Source organism: Tenrec ecaudatus, chromosome 17 (genome assembly GCF_050624435.1).
Source record: "Tenrec ecaudatus isolate mTenEca1 chromosome 17, mTenEca1.hap1, whole genome shotgun sequence".
Taxonomy (NCBI): domain Eukaryota; kingdom Metazoa; phylum Chordata; class Mammalia; order Afrosoricida; family Tenrecidae; genus Tenrec; species Tenrec ecaudatus.
Window position 1 is genome coordinate 23,942,799 of NC_134546.1, and position 18,251 is coordinate 23,961,049.

Below are 18,251 nucleotides of genomic sequence, written 5' to 3' on the forward strand. Positions count from 1 at the left end.
TAATTTGAAAAGTTTTGCACAGTTTCCCCTTTTGACCAGTATTCGACTCTTATCAAAATGTTTAGTAATGGTAGCCAAGCAACAAAAACTTATTTTGGACTGATGACAAAGGAAGCAGTTGTTCCTGGAGGTACACATCCTCCTACTTCTAATGCCCTTCCTCTGTTTTTCCAGGTAACTAGAGACCAAGCAATATTTTAATCCCTTGGCATTATGCAATGAAATAGAAGGAAGGACAGAGCACTAAACACGTTATTAGGGTAGTTAACTGAGCTATCCTGTGAAATCACCACCCAAAACCTCCAAACCAAATATCATAGGATGTTTGGTTGTACATAAATAGATTTTGCAGGCCTTTTTATTTCATCATCATAACGATCTATCACATTTTGGGGGAGTATACAACATAATGACAGCAATTATAATAATCTGCTGTGCAGTTTTACTTATCTTTTCATCCATTGTCCTTTTTGGCTTAGGTCACTCCTACTGGTTTGAGTGCTATGCCATTGCGTACGTATGTCCTGCGTTTTGTTTATCCATTAGTCCTGATGGGCATGTAGGTAGATTCCACCTCTGGCTGTTGTGAACAGTGCTGTGGCTAGTATGTGTTAATTAATACAAGTCTCTGACTCTTTGCTCTCATGTCTGATATTTATATTCAGGAGTGAAATTCAGGGCCATATTTTAATTGCAGTTTTTTGGCATGAGAAACAGCCACACTATTTTTCACAATATCTTACTACCATTTTGCATTTCTATCAGAAATAGAAACGGGTGTCTATTTCTCTATATTTCACTAACGTTTTTCTTTTTTTAGTAGCCATCAAAGTGGGAGTGAGATGTTATCTGTGTGTTTTAGACTTGCATCTCTGGTGGCTGATCATGTTAAACATCTTTTTATGGGTTTAGTAGCTATTTGAATGTCTTTAGTGAAATATCTTCAAATATTTGTTCATTTATGATTTCTCGTTGGTCTTTTTTTTTAGCTACACTAGCTCTATTTATTTTGCTTGTTAGAGTCTTATCAGATAGTTTTTGAAGATATTCTTTCAGCTTAATCTTTTCACTTTTTTCTGTGGTAAAATCTTTTAATGAACAAATTTCAACATTTTTATGAGAGTACCATTTGCTATTTTTGTCTTTTACTGCGTGTGCCTTTGTTATCCATTTAAATAATCCATTGTTGAAAGTTAAACCTGACATTGTTGTTCAAGAGAATTTTGTGGTTATAAATGCACATTTAGGCCTAATCTATTTTGAACTTGTTTGTGTGCTGTAAGAGAATCAGGAATCCTGTTTCAGTTTTTTGCGTCTGGCTCTATCCACTTTTCTCAGCACCATCCATTGCAGAGGCTTTTATTTGTGCCTCAAGTTCTGCATCCTGGACAAAGACCTGTTGACCACATATATGTGTGGGTTTGTTTATAGACACTTGCATTGGTTGATGTGTCTAGTGTTAATCAATAATAGGTTGTTTTTATTACTGTATCTTATCACATTGAAATAATCAGAATATATACCCTAAATTTAAAGTTTTATTAGTTTTCTTTAATTGGTTTATTAGTTTCTTAAGTACTATATTTAAAATGTTTTAGTAATAGTTTGGATACTGGGAGAAAGATGGGGCTTTTTCTCCTGTGAAGAGTTACTTACCGTTTCAGAGCCAACAGGTACAGTTCTATCCCGTCCCATAGGGTCATTAACATTGACTCGATGTCAGTGAGTCTTGAGACTTAGGATACTGGATTCAGTTTAATGCCTTTTCTATAGGAATTTGCTTTTCTGAAATTCTATCATAGGTCACATATAGTGCTCTAAAAAGATGTATTGTTCAAGATAGCTTTTAATAACATTTTCGTTGTGAGGCTTACAGTTAACCTGAAAGTTTTGTTCACTGGAACTCATAAATTTCCTATGTGAATATTTCCTTTCCATAAGTAAATTTGTACTGAAACAACCTTTGTTAAATAAATACTGATTTAAATATTGTAAAATTCTGCATGCAGCACTTTAAGGATTTAATTAGGCTACGGCGGACAGCAGAATGGTCCCGTTCTAATTTAGACACAGAAGTCACTACAACCAAAGAAAGTCCGGAGATCGAACCACTTCCATTCACTCTGGCCCATGAGCGTTGTATCTCAGTAGTACAGAAGCTTGTTTTATTTCTCCTCTCCATGGATTTTACATGTCATGCAGATCTCTTATTATTTGTTTGTAAGGTAAGTGATTTTGTGTGTATCTTTGAGTTGCCTGAAACTGATAGCCACCTACAATGTAGTAAGACTGCCCCGTACAGATTATTAGGCTCTAATCTTTCTGGGACCAGATAACCAAGTGTCTTCTCCTATGAGGCCACTAGTTTGAATCACTGACCTTTCATCTAACAGCCAAATGATTAACCCAAGACTCCTGAAATAAAGTAATAGTTATTTTTTATTTAGGGCATAAAAAATAGTAACAGATAAAGTTTTTAATTGAGTTTTGGCTTAAAAAAAATGCCTCTGAGCTTTCCTTCTATGAAGTTAGTTGCTTAGAGTTTTTAAATTTAAAAATTGTGCTTACTATTGGGTTTGTGGTTTAATATAGATTGATACAGATTTTAAGTCAGGTAATATGAATATGATATTCTTCACCTTAACTTTTTAATATTATTTAAAGCCATATTAACTAAAATTAGAGATACATAAGTATAGAAATTAGTGTTTAATTATAGTAATAAAGGGTTTTTAATGCCCTGAAGGCTTTCCTTCTAACATTCACAGGTATTGAAAATATTCTTTAATTTTTCTTTGTAAATTTTAAATTCAGATCTTAAATTTGATTCACGGAATCACAGTTTTTGCTTTCCATTTTCAATAATTGTCTTGATAATTAAAAAGCATATCTTATACCTCAACAATTATGTTTTGGTTGGTACCCTTTAAACGTCTATGTATGTTTTTATGAAATGTATTACAGGTTCTTGCACGCATTGCAAATGCCACAAGGCCAACTATTCATCTGTGTGAAATTGTGAATGAACCCCAGCTGGAAAGACTCTTACTGCTCTTGGTTGGAACTGACTTTAATAGAGGAGATATATCTTGGGGTGGTGCTTGGGCCCAATATTCCTTAACATGTATGCTACAGGATATTTTAGCAGGTTTGTCAGGATTTACTTTATATGAAGTATGTCACAATAAGCATGTCATTGTCCAACTAGATAATCTTTACAGGAAATCAGAGTCCCTTCTCCTACAAGGCACAAAAGAACACCTGGTGTTCTATAAAATAATTGTTCTAGAGTATTATTTCTGTAATTCTATAGAGCATTCTGCTTTGTTACCAATAATGATGACATGTCGATAGCCCTTTCTATAAACATTGAGCACGTAAATCTCTCTGTGCCTCAATTTCTTCACTTAAAAAATAAGATGATGTTTATATTTGTAAAAGGGTGTAGTGACCAGTTAGTGAATTAATGTATATAGAATGCTTATAAAGTGACTTTGTAAGCACTTTGTGTTTTTTCCCTATTGTTTACTGGTCTCTGGCATTTGAAAGTAATGCAGTGGGCCCTTTCATTTTGTTAGTTAGTGAGGACTACCTTTGTTAGAACTGGTGGCGTACTCAGGCTATCATTCTCTACATAAAAGGAAGAAGTGAAGTTAAGTATGTTTTAGAAGTTGTATGCATTGTTAGCGCTACTAAGACTGTCTCCTTGTATATAAGGAGAATTGCTGGCTCCCGTAGCTGCAGAAGCCATGGAGGAAGGAACAGTGGTTGATGATGTAGGTGCAACAGCTGGTGACTCTGATGACTCCCTTCAGCCGTCTTCAGTTCAATTGTTAGAAACTATCGATGAACCTTTGACACATGATATAACAGGTAACAAAATTTTCAGTTATGTTTTAGTTTAAAAGCCTTTGAGCTCTTTGTATAATGTACAAATACCTTGCACTCATCTGTCAAGTGTGCCCTCTTTTGGTGACTTGCGTGTTGCTGTGGAGGCTTGGGTATTCCTGGAAGTAGTAACTCTGGTATTTCCAATGCAGCAAGCTCACCCATTGCAGAAAGGTTTCATTGGAATTTCTGGCACTATAACAGGTGATATTCTGAAAAGTTTTCATAAGTTGCTCATTGGTGATCTACTTTTTAAAAACTTGATTGTGAATTAAGATGGGGGAGTTTTACTTTAAATTCATCGTTTTCATATTCAGCTACCTAAACAACATTTCAAACCTCTTAGTGGCTTGCCTGTCTTGTGTAAACTTAAGTCCAACATTATTGGATACAATGCCAAAGACGCATTATCCAGGTTGGAAGGAACTCAAAATATGATTGGGGGAAACAGCCTTTTCTAAACAGGTAGCCTTCATGATATGGATTTGGGCACTTCTTTGCTGATGCAGGAGCTCTGGTGGTGTAGTGGTGACACTTTGGGTTTTGATTTGCAAGGTCTACAGTTCAAAACCACTAGCACTCTGAGGGAAAAGATAAGACTTTCTACTCCAGTGTATACTAGGTCTCAGAAACTCACAAGGGCAGTTCTACCCTGTCCTAGATATAGGGTCACAATGAGTTGGCATTGACTTGATGGCAGTGAATTTTTTTGCTGATGTAACACAACACGAGAATAAATGATCCATTAATAATCAGAAATTTGAGTGTACAAAGTAGGAATTTTGGAAACATGAAAGAAGTCAGAAATAGAAATAGGTCGGCCTCAGCATTAGTAGGTTGAAATGGACATGTATTGGCCATTTTGAATCACATAGTCATTTGGTCTGCTATGATGAGAATGAGAAATAGAAGAGAAATGGAGTCACATTCACGGACAAAAATATGTCAAGAATGCATCTTAAGTACAGGGTTTCCAATGGTAGAATAATTAGCTTATGCTTACAGAGATGACCAGTTACATCCCTATTTTCTAATTTATACCCCAATTAAAGCACACTTAGTGACATAACAGCAAGGTATTAAAATGAAAGATGCATAGATCTGCAGTTCGAAAGCTCCACGACAAGAACATGTTCAGCATATCTTAAGTTCAAAGAACCGATGAAAAAAATTCAAACCTCAAGTTATAAGAGTGAAACATTATAGGGCTAAAATATTGAACAGTGCAAGAGGAATCAAAAGAAAATGTAAAGAATATATGGAGTTACTGTCTTCCAAAGAGTTGGTTGAATTTCAAGCATTTCAGGATGTGTAGCATCGGAGCCATTCCTGAAAAGCCAGGCTCCAGAATGGGCAGAATACCAATTGAGGTATTTCAGCAAAGGAATGCAATACTCGAAGGGTTCCCTCACCTGGGTCAAGAAACTTGGTGTTTAGTTACCTGGCCAGTAAAGTGAAAGAGACTTATATTTGGCTAATTCTTTAGAAAGGAGATCTAATAGAATGTAGAAATTATCAAATGGTGGTAGCTGTAGTTCAATGTGTAGAAATTTAAGCTGGCTTCAAAAGAGGATAGTAGGTGGATCTTGTGTTTACTTGTGTTTTATTAACTATGCAAAGGCATTCAACTAGGTAGACTTTTTGACACACTATGTATAAAATTGGGAAGAATGGGACTTTTAGAGCACTTGTTCTTATTTAGACTGTATTTGTAGACCGTGAGGTGATCTTTTGAACAGAACAAGTATACTACCTATTTCAAATCTGGAAAAGTGTGTGTCAGGTTTGTACCAGTTCACACTACTTACTTCATCTGTGTGTTAAACAAATGAGCCAGAAACTGGAGAACATGAAGAAGGGTATGGATTACTGTCTTCCATTCCACTCACGTTGACACCCGTCAACTGCCTCATCCATTGCGTTACCTTCCCTCCCTTGTCTCATCCCCACTCTCGGAAACTCCAACGCCTGCTCCATTTGGCATGGACATCTTTAACTTGTTTTTTTTTTTTCTTTGAAAGTGGTCTCATGCTGTCTGCCCAGTTAAGAGTGATTATTTCACTCCACATAATAGTCTTTCTCCGGGTCCATCCAATGCATGAAGTGTTTTTGTGGTTTCATCTTTTTTTTTTAAGCATTGCATAATATTCCCTGTGTTTTGTACCAAAGTTTCCTTTACAGTTCTGATAAGAATTTAGGTTGTTTCCATTTGCTTCTGTGAACAGTGTTGCAATTAATATGGATATGCTCTTGTCTGTTCATGTTACAGCTAGTAGTTCTTGGGGATATACGAGGGGGTGCTGCGGGGGATGGAGGAAAGAATCCCCGCCCACCCTAGACATACATTTACATTTTTTACAAAATAACCTTATCAACTTCAAAGTACTCTCCATTACACTGAATACATTTGTTAAATCTATGATTCCATTCTTGGAAACTTTTTTGAATCTCACCTGTTTGGATGGCTGACAGCACCTCCCTCAGTTTTTTTCACCTCTTCTGTATCATCAAATCACCGTCCTTTCATGTCCCTCTTCATTTGCAGAAACAAAAAAGTTGAACTGTATTAGGTCAGGTGAGTAAGGTGATTGGGGCAAGAGAGGCATGCTGTTTTCTCCCTAAAACTGGCATACCGAGATGGCTGCGTGAACAGGTACATTGCCTTGGTGGTAAAACCATTCCCCTGTTTACCACAAATCAGGCGACTTTTGTCACACACTGTTGGTAATCTTTTTCTAAATAAAAAGCTTGATTTACAGTCTGACCTGGTGGAATGAACTCCAAATGCACTGTACCCCTCACATCCAAAAAAACAAATGGGCTTGTCTTGGTCTTTGATTTCACTTGAATAGTTTGCGGGGGGGAGTAGCAATGACATGTGCCACTGGCTTCCTTGGTGTTTGCTTGTCTCATCATTGCTTGTTTCCAGTCGACATTCTTTTTCTTGATCAGTCAGGAACCTGAGGCACCAGTTTCACAGCAGCCCTTCTTGTTCACAAATCTTCCGTTAACATTCGCTGAACCAGGCTCCAAGACAGTCCAGATCACTTCTCCAGCTCTTCAGTGCTTCGTCCTTGGTCTTGGAGCACACGTGCACAAATTTTGTAGACATTTTCATCCATTTAGGAATCTGATGGACATCCAGAATGAACTTTGTTATTGTTCAACATTTCACCTTTTTTGTAACGAGAAAACCATTTGTACACTTGAGTTTTCCCCTTAGCACCGTCCATGTAAGTTGTGTTCAACATCACAACGCTTTATGCGACTTTATTCCTAAGCAGGAGACAAAATTTCACAGCCACATACTGTTCTCTTAAATCAGCCATCACATAAAGGGAGGCTCGAGTGAAACTGCTTTTACGAAAAACATCACCTGGACCAGAGAGAACCTTCCCAGGTGACACCACTGGGTGCACTAACTCAGAGGGTTGCTCAGTTATCTCCTAGCAGGAAAATGCATATTACAAAAGCTCCGCCCTGTGAGACTTTTTGTTTTGTTTTGGGTTTTTTTGGTGCCCCCTCACATACCCAGCTGAGGTATTCCTGGATTGTATAGAATTTCTCAGCTTAATTGTTTGACATAATGATACGCTGTTTTCCACAGTGGTTACACAACATTTCATTTCCACCAGCTGAGGAGGACGGTTCAAATCCTTAGCTTCTCTAGCATTTGTTATTTTCTTTTTTAACTTGGAATTGTGAATGTGAGGTGGTATCTCATTGTTGTTGCTGTTTTTGCATGTGGCATGGCTGTTGATTGTGAGCATTTCTTCAGATATTTGTTGGTCATTTGGATGTCATCTTTGGTGAGCTGTTCATTCTTATCCTTTAAACATGTTTTAATTGGTTTGTTTTTTTCCTACTGAGTTATTACAATTTTCTGTAGCTTTTAGGGTTTAATCTCTTTGTCTATTGTGCTATTGTCAATTTTTCCACCACTCTAAAAGTAGTAATTCATTTAAAATGATATATTTATATTTGTAATCAAATAATTATTTTTGATAAACAAAATAAGTTTAGATTCCACGATTTCTAATGCTTAATACAATAGAATACAATAATGCCCTAATGAAAATACAGGCATGATTTTTATTCCTGTAGGCTCTCACGTGAATTTCGACTCAGTAGCAACTTGCAGTGACAGATTAGAACTGCTACTTAGTTGCTTGTTTTTGACTGTAATTGTTCCTGCAGCAGATCTCCTTCTCTTTCCCCACAGGATCTCCGTCTTAAGTTTGAACTCTCAAACGTGGTTTTTGTTTTAAATTTAGGGTTAGTTGGTTTTTATTTGGCCCTCTTTCCATTTGGCTGTATTCTCCACCCCACCCTCTTTTTTTAATCCTTTTCAAAATTGTGTTTGTATCTTGGCATGCGAAAGCCCTTTGTGATCAGACCATTCTGTAGTTTTCAAGAGTCTTAAAAATCACTCTCCTTCATATTTCCAGAGTTTCTAATGATTTCTAAATGAGTATCATATATGCTTTTTAAGTCATCTCAAATCCTTGTCCCTTTGCCTTGGTCTTTTCTTTGTCTGGCAGAGATTTGCTCATATTTGTGTGGTGAACTCCTTATATCTAACACAGGAAGGTAACCTTCCAGGGAGACGTTTTCTCCATTACTGGTAACACTTCGGAGGACTTTGCCTTTGGGCTCGCTTCGGGCTCTTGATTCTGGTGGGGGGGCCATTCCTGTTGTTCTTAACTCTCTGTCGTGCAAAGGAACGCCCAACCTCTGTTCCATTATGAGAGTGTGAGGATTTGTCTTTTAGTGTCTGCATATTCAAACCCTAGTACAGTCTAGCATTTCTTAAACATTGTACAAACATGTTGAATAAGGGTACAAAGATAGGAAGATAAGATATTGTGGGAAAGAAAGCTACTTAAGAATTCAGAGATATCTAAGAGCAAATAATTTCTACATCGTTAATCACAAAAGTACATTGGCTAGCAATGGTAATAACTTGAATTATTTTTCTCTCCCTAATAGTAGGTAAGATTCCTTGTACTAATGAATGCAGTCTATATTTTATTCATTTAAAAAATGTTAGTGATGATATTTAATAGTAACTTTTATCTGTTGTAATTGTTCAAAGACTAATTGATTCTATTTTCCTAGAAAGTCAAGTATCATTGCGTTGGGATTTTAATTACATGCTTATGGAATGATAGCACTGTTTAATTGTCAAATATAAATATTTAGTGAGATTTTCATATATAGAGCTTTATATGTTCCATGCATATAAAATGATTTTTCCAATAATTGAATTCAATATAGTGGTTAAGTTTCCTGTTATGCGCTTTACTAATAAAACAATTCTCGATTATTTGAAGGTGCACCACCTCTTTCCTCTTTGGAAAAAGATAAAGAAATTGATCTTGATTTACTTCAAGATCTAATGGAAGTTGACATCGACCCTCTAGATATTGATTTAGAAAAGGACCCTCTTGCAGCCAAAGTTTTTAAGGTAGGATTAAATTAGACTTTTCTGTGCTTTAAAAATTTTTTATTTTCCACAAACTTAAAAAAAAATCATTTTATTGGGGACTCGTACAACTCTTAGCACAATCGATGTATACATCCATTGTGTCAAGCACATTTGTGCATATGTTGCCATAATCATAGACTGCACCATTTTTTTTACCAAGCATATTTATACATTTGTTGTCCTCATCATTCTCAAAACATTTTCTTTCTACTTGAGCCCTTGGTATCAGCACCTCATTTTCCCCCTGCTTCTCCACCCCCTCCCCTTTTCAGAGCTTTAAAGTCTTATCTCACACTTTTTGCTTGTTAATTACATAGAGTCAAGTTTACATATCTGTCATGAAATATAACTCATTCAAAATGTATCAAATTGCCACAATTAATAGTATTTTTTAAAGGTACCAATGGGTGTAGCACAAAGGGAAATATACCCATTTTTAAAGTACCATGGTCATTAAAATTTATGGTCATTAAAATTTAACTATATTTTAGAGAAATATAGTTAAAAACTAGTCACATATTAATCATTGATTTAAACTGAGTGCATTGCAGATTCTAATTCTACAAGCATTTCAGAAAGTTTGTGGAAGAATTCCATTATCTTTTCATTGCATTTTCCCATGAACATTGAAAGTCTTATATTTTAGCCTTTGCTCTTTCTAAAGGACCTATTTGCTAATCTCTACATTGATATTGCCCTCTTTTGCATATTTTTGGACTTCATTAAGGGTATTATCTTTCAAGTGCTAGATAAACAAAGCTTTAGATTTTGAAAAAAATTAGACTATTGCATCACTCTTAGATATTAAGGTTATGATTGATTTTTAGGAGGTAAATTGGAGGCGAGGATGTTTATATTATTAGGCTTTTTGAATTTAGAATAATACCTTCCTTTTAATGAAGAGGCAAAAAATAACCCCCCCCCTTTTTTCCTCTTTATTCTTTGAAGCCAATAAGCAGTACGTGGTATGATTACTGGGGTGCTGATTATGGTACCTACAATTACAACCCTTATATTGGAGGTCTTGGGATTCCGGTAGCAAAGCCACCAGCAAATACAGAGAAGAATGGCTCACAGACAGTTAGTGTCTCTGTGTCTCAGGGTAAGTGCTTGTTTATATTCCATTCTTAAACCAAGTCCTAAATGTATGGATACTTTGAGAGCCCGAGGTTAACCCTAGGAATTTTCAGTATGACAGCTTTGCCACAAGTGAAATTCTTAAGCTGTTACTGTGTTAATTTGAAGGAAATTTAATTTCTTTATGCCCCATTTTTCTGTTCCTTTCTCAAGATTTCACCTATCAATTTTTCCATGAACTTTTTGAGGAGTTCTCAAAAAATTCATGGTAAAATTCCATTATCTTTTAATTTCATGTGTTTGAAGCCTGGGGTGGGAAGGAGAGAGAGTGCATGTGTGTTGGGGTAGAGTGGTTTCTTTTTAAAAAAAATAAAGCGAGACATTTTTCTGCAGAAGCATAAGTAATCAAAATCAGAAAATTGCCGCCCCTACACTAAAAAAACCAAACTTTCTGCTATCAAGTCATTTCTAACTATTAGATAAGGTTTTTGAGGATCTAAATCTTTACAGGATAGATAGCCTCAACTTTCTCCTACAAAGCAGCTGGTCAGTTTGATCCACCCACCTGTGGTTAGCAGTCAAACCCTTAACCAACAATGCCATTAGGGGTTTTTAAGACTCCTTTTATAGCTCGCCAAATGTCCACTGATGTTCTTTGTAACCAAAGAACCAATGTAAAATCATGCATAGCATGGTCTTATCCTTTTTGTCTGATTTTATCTGATCGAGTTCCTCGTTTGTGCCTTTTATTCCCTTAGTATTGTTGAAGATTAAAAGCCCATTAGTTTTGTAGATTGTTCCTCAGTTTGAGTGTGTGTTCTTTTTCCTTATGATGAGACTTCAGGTCATGCATCTGTCATGAGTACCACAATTAATGCTCAGTTTATCTCTTTGTATCGTGTCAAGTAGCTTAATTTTCATTGGTCTCATTATTGGTGATATTATGTTTACTTACTTTTTTTTCAAAGTTTGATTACTTTTATCAACTGCCTTGTAGCAACTAGAGAGATGCCTTGAAAGAATATAAACATCCCATTTTTCACCAGATTACGTTAAGGAGTTTGTTTATTGCTTTATTCGGTGTTATGCGAACCTTCCTCTTGTAGTCACTGAGTTATAATGTGTTGCTGTCAGTGTTTTGACGTTTATCTCCCAGATGACCCATTGGCTCTCCTTCCAGAGAGTTTCTATGTGTTTTGCCATATATGCCCTCACCATCATCCTGGGACTCTTTCTTGGCTCTGGTAAATGGATGTTCCACACAAATCATCTACCCTCCTGCCAATGCCCTGGAAAGTATTTTTATAAGTAGTAGTGAGTTATGCGCTAGGATGCTAATAACTACAAGGTAAGCAATTTGAAACTACCAAGTACTATGAAGGAGAAAGATAGAGCTTTCTACTCTAGTAAAGAGTTACCTTTTTGAATCTATGGCCGGGAGTTTGGTTTTGCTTTTGCTTTAAATCACAGATCCTTTTAGTGGACATACATTTACACACATGCAAGTTGTCTGTGTACATTGTATCTGAATATATACATTTTGCAGCTGTGTTTATGTATGTGTGTATTTATTTATTTATGTATACATGTATGTGCCTTGAATTCAATCACATACATGTCTTATTCTAATCCCACTGCTTAGGATTTATTTATTTATTCATTCATTTATTTATTTTTGCCTAAAGCCTTAGATGCTCGCCTGGAAGTTGGACTTGAACAACAAGCAGAACTTATGTTGAAAATGATGTCAACCCTAGAAGCAGATTCCATTTTACAAGCATTAACAAATACATCTCCTACATGTAAGTAAAATTATCATTCTAAGAATATTGTAATGAATAATATCTGTCTTAATTATTATCGGGTGCTTTCAGTAGGGTAGATTTTTAAATGCAGACCTGGTAGAAGACTGAGAGGAGATAAATAAATAGTACCCCCTTTTCTCAAGTTGCCTAGTTCCTTATGTGAGCACTTTCTGCATGCTAATTAACCTGTTTCCAATCATTCTCTTTCTGTCCCTCTCTTGGTGTGCCTCGAACTTTCCAAGTATAGTGACCTTGCTGGCCAAATGGTCTGCAAGCATTGAGGCAGAAATGGAGAACTCAGATGCCATCTGAACTTTTTGTCAATACTCAAAATTGGTGATACTGAAACTGAAACTCCCTACCATTGATTTATTGCTTACTCATAGTGACCACCTTTGTGTTTCCATGTCTGTAACTGGTTTTGGGAATAGAAAGCCCAGTCTTTCTCCCAAAAAGCTACTGGTGGTTTCAGACTATGGACCATAAACATTGCAGCCCAACTCGTAACCACTATGGCACCGGGGTGATACGACTCCAAAAGTAGAGGATAGCCTTCCACAAACTAAGTGCTTCAGAATGTAGTCTAATGCTGACTGGAGCACCTGAATTTTGAAAGCTTGACTAATATACAGAGAAGGTTAAGAATCAATAGGATAGAATCTAGACTATTCTAAAGCCCCTTTCTCAATTATTAGCCAAGATTTTTCTTTCTCACCATGCCCTTTTTTTCATAACTAAATTTTATTTATTAATTAAAAAGGTTGAAAATAGAAATTGCTGGATAAGTGTGGTTCATTGTTAGATTTGTCTTAAGTATTTCTCTCTTGATTTGCCTATTGATCTTAAGCAATGTATTCTATTAATTACAGTGTTTTAAATACTACTGTGTAACTTTGAACCAGTCTATACAATGTAAATTTCTGTACATATTAATGTCCAATTAATTTAACTCGTTTACACTTTGTGTGTAAAATCATAAATTAAATGTGCTTAATTTTCAGTATCACAATCTCCCAGTGGAACAGACGATTCACTTCTAGGGGGGTTACAAGCAGCAAGCCAAACCAACCAGTTTATCATACAATCATCATCTGTCCCAATGTTAAATGTTTGTTTTAACAAACTTTTCTCCATGCTTCAAGTCCATCATGTTCAGGTATGACTTCAGGAGAAAAGCTATATGTTTACGTATCATTGCTAGCCTAGTAAAAGATGAAAATAATTAGGAAGATCATTGTTAACTTGACAGAAACCATTTGTTTTTACTTTTTAATATTAACTCAGAAAATTATTGGAAACTTTGTTAACAACTTTTAATGATGGACCATTTTTAATTGATGTATTTTTAAACTTTCATACTTTTCTTGCATATAGGAGGGTACGTCAAAAACTACTACTATTAAGGTTCCAATTTATACATGCAATGATGGTTGCAGATAAGTTCTCTTAGTAGTAGACATGTATTACTCTTATGAGTGTGCCTTAAAAAAAATCTAATTGGAACATTGTCTTTAAAGGGACCTCAGGGCTAGTTGAATTCAGGGCAGAGAGGTCAACTCAGAAAGTTGCGGTGGCTGTTTGAGGGAGTTATCAAAGTCGGTTGTTCACAAGAAATTTTGAGAAATTTGGAAAATGCATTGGTAAGAAAAGGACCAAGAAATTTGGGCGAACAAAAAAAATTTCCCCCATAATTATAGTGCACCTGCTCTTTCTTCAAGGTTATAAGAACTGTGAGAATTTTACTGGGAAACCTTACCCCATCTGACCTATTTTCTGATCTTGCGTCTTCAAAATTCTTTTTCTTCTCCAAACTCGAGAACATTGAAGAAGAGCTTGATTTGCGTCCTATGTGTGAGGACGAGGGTGTCCAAACTCCCGTTTTGATGTTACAATTGAAGAATACAGAATTCTTTGGGAAGAGATAGAAACACCGCCTTCAAAAGGCTGTGGACTTAGATGCGGGCTATATTGAGAAAAAAATAGCTTCACACTTTGATAAGGTTTTAAGTGATTTTTAGAGCAATACTTTTTGACTTTTCCTTGTATTGTACATATTACATGTATGATTTTAAGGCTCAGGTCTCCTTTTGATTTACAAAAATGCCTGTAGTCGGTCAAATACATTTTAATTCCACGGTTATATCGTGTATCCGCAGTAATTTTATGAATTGATTTTGTCAATTGAATTATAATAGCTAAATAAACTCACTGCCAATGAGTTAATTCTGAATTGTAGTGACAATTCAGAATAGGGTTACAAAACTATAAATATTGGAGCACGCAGCCTCATGCTTCCTTCATGGAGTGGCGATGGCTTTGAACCAGTGCCTCAGCACTTAACAACCTACCCCCTAGCCCTAGCCCACTGTGCAGCCAGAGCTGAGAACGTATTTAACGGAAAATTCTTTACTTGTGACAAGGATTCAAACATAAGATTCTTATTTAAAATATTTCACTGTATAATATGTAAATAAGATTTTCTGTAAAATTTCCATCTTTTCTAGTTGGAGTCACTTCTCCAGTTGTGGCTCACATTGAGCCTGAATTCTAGTTCATCTGGAAACAAAGAGAATGGGGCAGACATTTTTTTATATAATGCTAATCGAATACCTGTCATTTCATTAAATCAAGGTAAGATGTATCAGAATAAAGTCATTTACCCAGCATGAGTAATGAGTTTTTTAAAAGTAATGACAAAGCTAAATAGATCTAATTTTTTGTGGAGATACAAAGAAATTTATTTATATATTTTAAAATAATTTTATTGTGGATCTTACATCTCTTACCATAGTCCATACATTCCTCCAGTGTGTCAGCACATTTGCATATAAGCCACCATGATAATTTTCAAAGCATTCTCTTCCCACTTGAGCTCCTGACATGAGCTCCCCTATATCTAATTTTTTATCTGTCTTTTGGGACTAGAATGTTTAGTGACAACTCATCTCACGCCATTTTTTTAATACAATTAAAATTTGGCAGGAAAAAAACCTAGAAAAGTGTTATTCCTTGGTATACATGATCTGTTTTTGTATTGGTTTAAATTTTGTGCATGGTAAATGTGTGAGAGGTTTTAAAAAGTTATGTGAAAATGGAATTAAAATGTAATGTATGTTTCTCTGAGCTTTTGGAAGCCTCCTTGTATATGTAGCACAGCATTTGCCATTGTTCAGTGTTCTTTCCAAGTTCATTAATTGTATTTATCATGTTATAGAACCATCACCATTCTCTATTTCTAAATTATTTTTATCAATAGACGCTGTGAGTTTCTAAGCAGTGAATTTCTGTCTTCTCCTACTGGCTCATAGAAATCGGTTAATGAACAGGTCTTTAAGAACTTGCCTGTTGTGAATAGCACGTCAATGCAGTCACTGTCATACTTTCCTTTTTGGTTGACTTCTTTCACCCAGCATGGAGTTTTGAAGGTTCATTCATGTGGCAGCTTATTCTGTGCTTTATTTCGTTTTTATGACTGAGTAATAGTTTGTTCTTTTTTTTAAAGACATTTATGTTTTCCACATTTTGAATTTGTGTGTTGCTGCAGTGAACATTGACTATGTGTATCTGTTTCTCTGTATAACTGAAATGGGTATTATCCTCTTAATGTTTATATTTTATTTCCTTGTAATATTGTCCTGTTTCATAGTTTGTTTTGCAGCAACTAGTTTTTAAAAAATTTGAATTAGCTCATGGGAAATTGCTAAATTGAAAAAAGGATGTCAGTTTTTATGAGACTTATGTTATTTCATTTTTTCGTGATAATCCAATACAAGCGTGTCGGAGTTGAGGAACTAGAGTAATATCCTTCAACATGAAGAGAACAAGCCGTCTGCTGTGGCAGAGGGCATCTAATGTAGTTATGTTATAGAACAGAGGAAAGGAGACATCTGTTCATGGTGTTCTCTCACTAAGGAAGTACATGCGGACATTCCAGACTCATCATAATGTCTGAAAGCTGCCTGTAGGGGAAAGGGTATTTTAAGAATACTCTCAGGGCATGTACTAGGTTTGAACATTTTTAATAACTTTTTCGGTTTCTGTAACCACCAGGTGGCTTCCCATTGGAATTACCTCATTTTTCCTAGTTTGAAATCTGGGTGCAACGCTCCCTGTGCCCTAGCCCTGCTTTTTCAGCATACACTCTTGTTTTCAGGCTTTAGATTTTCATATTGTTAGCAAAGAAACCAATTTCTAATGATAACATGTTAATTTTTGTGTCCTGGGCCAAAGTTAAAACCTAACTGTGCTATGTCTTAATGAATCTGAGGGCTTCTGCCTTATTTAATGAGGAATCTGCATGAGTTGAGAACACTAGTTAGTGAATTGATTTGGAAAATAATTTTTTAAGTCATTTCTTTGGTTTTTAATTCATAGTAGACCTATATTTAACTTACTGAATAGAACTTTTTTCTTTTCTCCTTAGGATCAATAACTAGCTTCCTCACAGTACTAGCTTGGTATCCCAATACTTTGCTCCGGACATGGTGCCTTGTGCTTCATAGTCTAACACTCATGACAAATATGCAGCTGAATGGTAAGTTCATAGTCTTATTAATTTAAATTTTGACATATACTTTAAGTTTTTTGCTAACAGATTTTTAAAAAGATGATTTCAAGAATTGATAGCGTTTTGAATGTGATTAAATTCTTTATTTAACTCTCTTCCAAATTTCTTCTCTTATGTGTAATACTTTGTGATTGTTACTTTGTAATTTGATATAACTCATTCTGTGTCCATACCACATTTTCATTTCTCAAGACCTATTGTGTAATTGTATGCCATCAAGTCAATTCCAGCTCGTAGTTGTCCTGGGAGACGGGAGTGGAACTGCGATAGTGTCTTCAGGGCTGAGGGAAGTAGATGGCCCCCTTTTTTCCCCTGCATAGCGCTTTCAGACCCTGCGTCTTCACCCTCGTAGTCTAGAACTGAATTGTACTGCATTTAGAGCATAAATTCAAGGTTATATTACCAGTTTAACTTCTCTTGTTGATAGATTATTCCTTTAAAGTTCCTTTGCATTTATAAATGACTTACTTACTCATTGTAATATTTGTGAAAGATTTTTAGTTTTTTATCTAAATGATATTCTATTAGCATAATTATACCCTCCTGCACTGATTCCCTGCCCCTCGTTTTCTATTCTTCACGCAGTGCCCCACACCCATCTAATTTACAGGTGCTTTCCCTCTCATGGCAACCCCATGAGTGTGTCTAAGTAGAATTATTCTCCATAGGGCTTTCGTTGGCTGAATTTTTTTTTTTTTTTCCTGAAGTAGATCACTAGGTGTTTTTCCCAAGGTACTTTTGGGTAGACCTGAATATTTACCCTTTAGTTTGAACCGGAGTGTGTTAACTATTGGGACTACCTAAGAATTCTACAATTATATTAAAGTAGCAAAATAACTTCTGAACTCAGTAAGGCTTAAACCCTGTTAATAAATTCAAACTTCTGGTAATATGAAGGATCCCTGGTGGCACTGTCAGGGTAAGTGTTGGATTGCTAACCACAGGACCAATGGTTCAAGGCTATTGCTGAGGAAGAAAGTTGAGGGTGTTTGCTCCTATGAAGATTTACAATCCCAGAAGCTTTAGGCAGGGTTGCTATGAATCAAAATCCACTTGATGGCAGTGGGTTTTTGTTTGTTATTTTTATATTGGTGATATGTAAAAGTTGCTTGGGAATAAAGGATAATATTTACAGAATGCTCTTCCCTGGTTTCCGGCTCTCTTTTAAAGATGGTTTCATCCTACTGTTTTGTTCTGTAGCTGGTTCAAGCAGTGCCATTGGAACTCAAGAGAGTACTGCCCACCTGTTGGTTTCAGATCCCAATCTCATCCACGTCTTAGTGAAATTTCTTTCTGGCTCCAGTCCTCATGGAACAAATCAACACAGTCCCCAGGTAATACTACTTTTGAAAACTAGTGATACTTCTATTTTGTTCAAAAACCTATACACAGGTCAGCTTCAAATTTTTGCTTTTTAAAAGACAGA

The 18,251-nt window shown here is 35.9% G+C and overlaps 1 protein-coding gene across 12 annotated transcripts in view; it reads left to right on the plus strand.

The window, feature by feature from the left end:
* BIRC6 (baculoviral IAP repeat containing 6) overlaps positions 1–18,251 on the plus strand; it is a 224,499-nt gene that overhangs the window by 101,607 nt on the left and 104,641 nt on the right. For all 12 annotated transcript variants that reach the window (XR_012780680.1, XM_075536115.1, XM_075536120.1 and 9 more), the window contains 10 exons: positions 2,010–2,225; positions 2,965–3,148; positions 3,718–3,873; positions 9,222–9,355; positions 10,325–10,478; positions 12,139–12,255; positions 13,260–13,414; positions 14,763–14,889; positions 16,682–16,792; positions 18,026–18,159. Coding sequence is in view for 11 of the 12 variants with exons in the window: in XM_075536115.1 (XP_075392230.1) it covers positions 2,010–2,225; positions 2,965–3,148; positions 3,718–3,873; positions 9,222–9,355; positions 10,325–10,478; positions 12,139–12,255; positions 13,260–13,414; positions 14,763–14,889; positions 16,682–16,792; positions 18,026–18,159 (1,488 nt within the window). In the remaining variant the exon portion in view is untranslated. The remainder of the gene's footprint in view (positions 1–2,009; positions 2,226–2,964; positions 3,149–3,717; positions 3,874–9,221; positions 9,356–10,324; positions 10,479–12,138; positions 12,256–13,259; positions 13,415–14,762; positions 14,890–16,681; positions 16,793–18,025; positions 18,160–18,251) is intronic.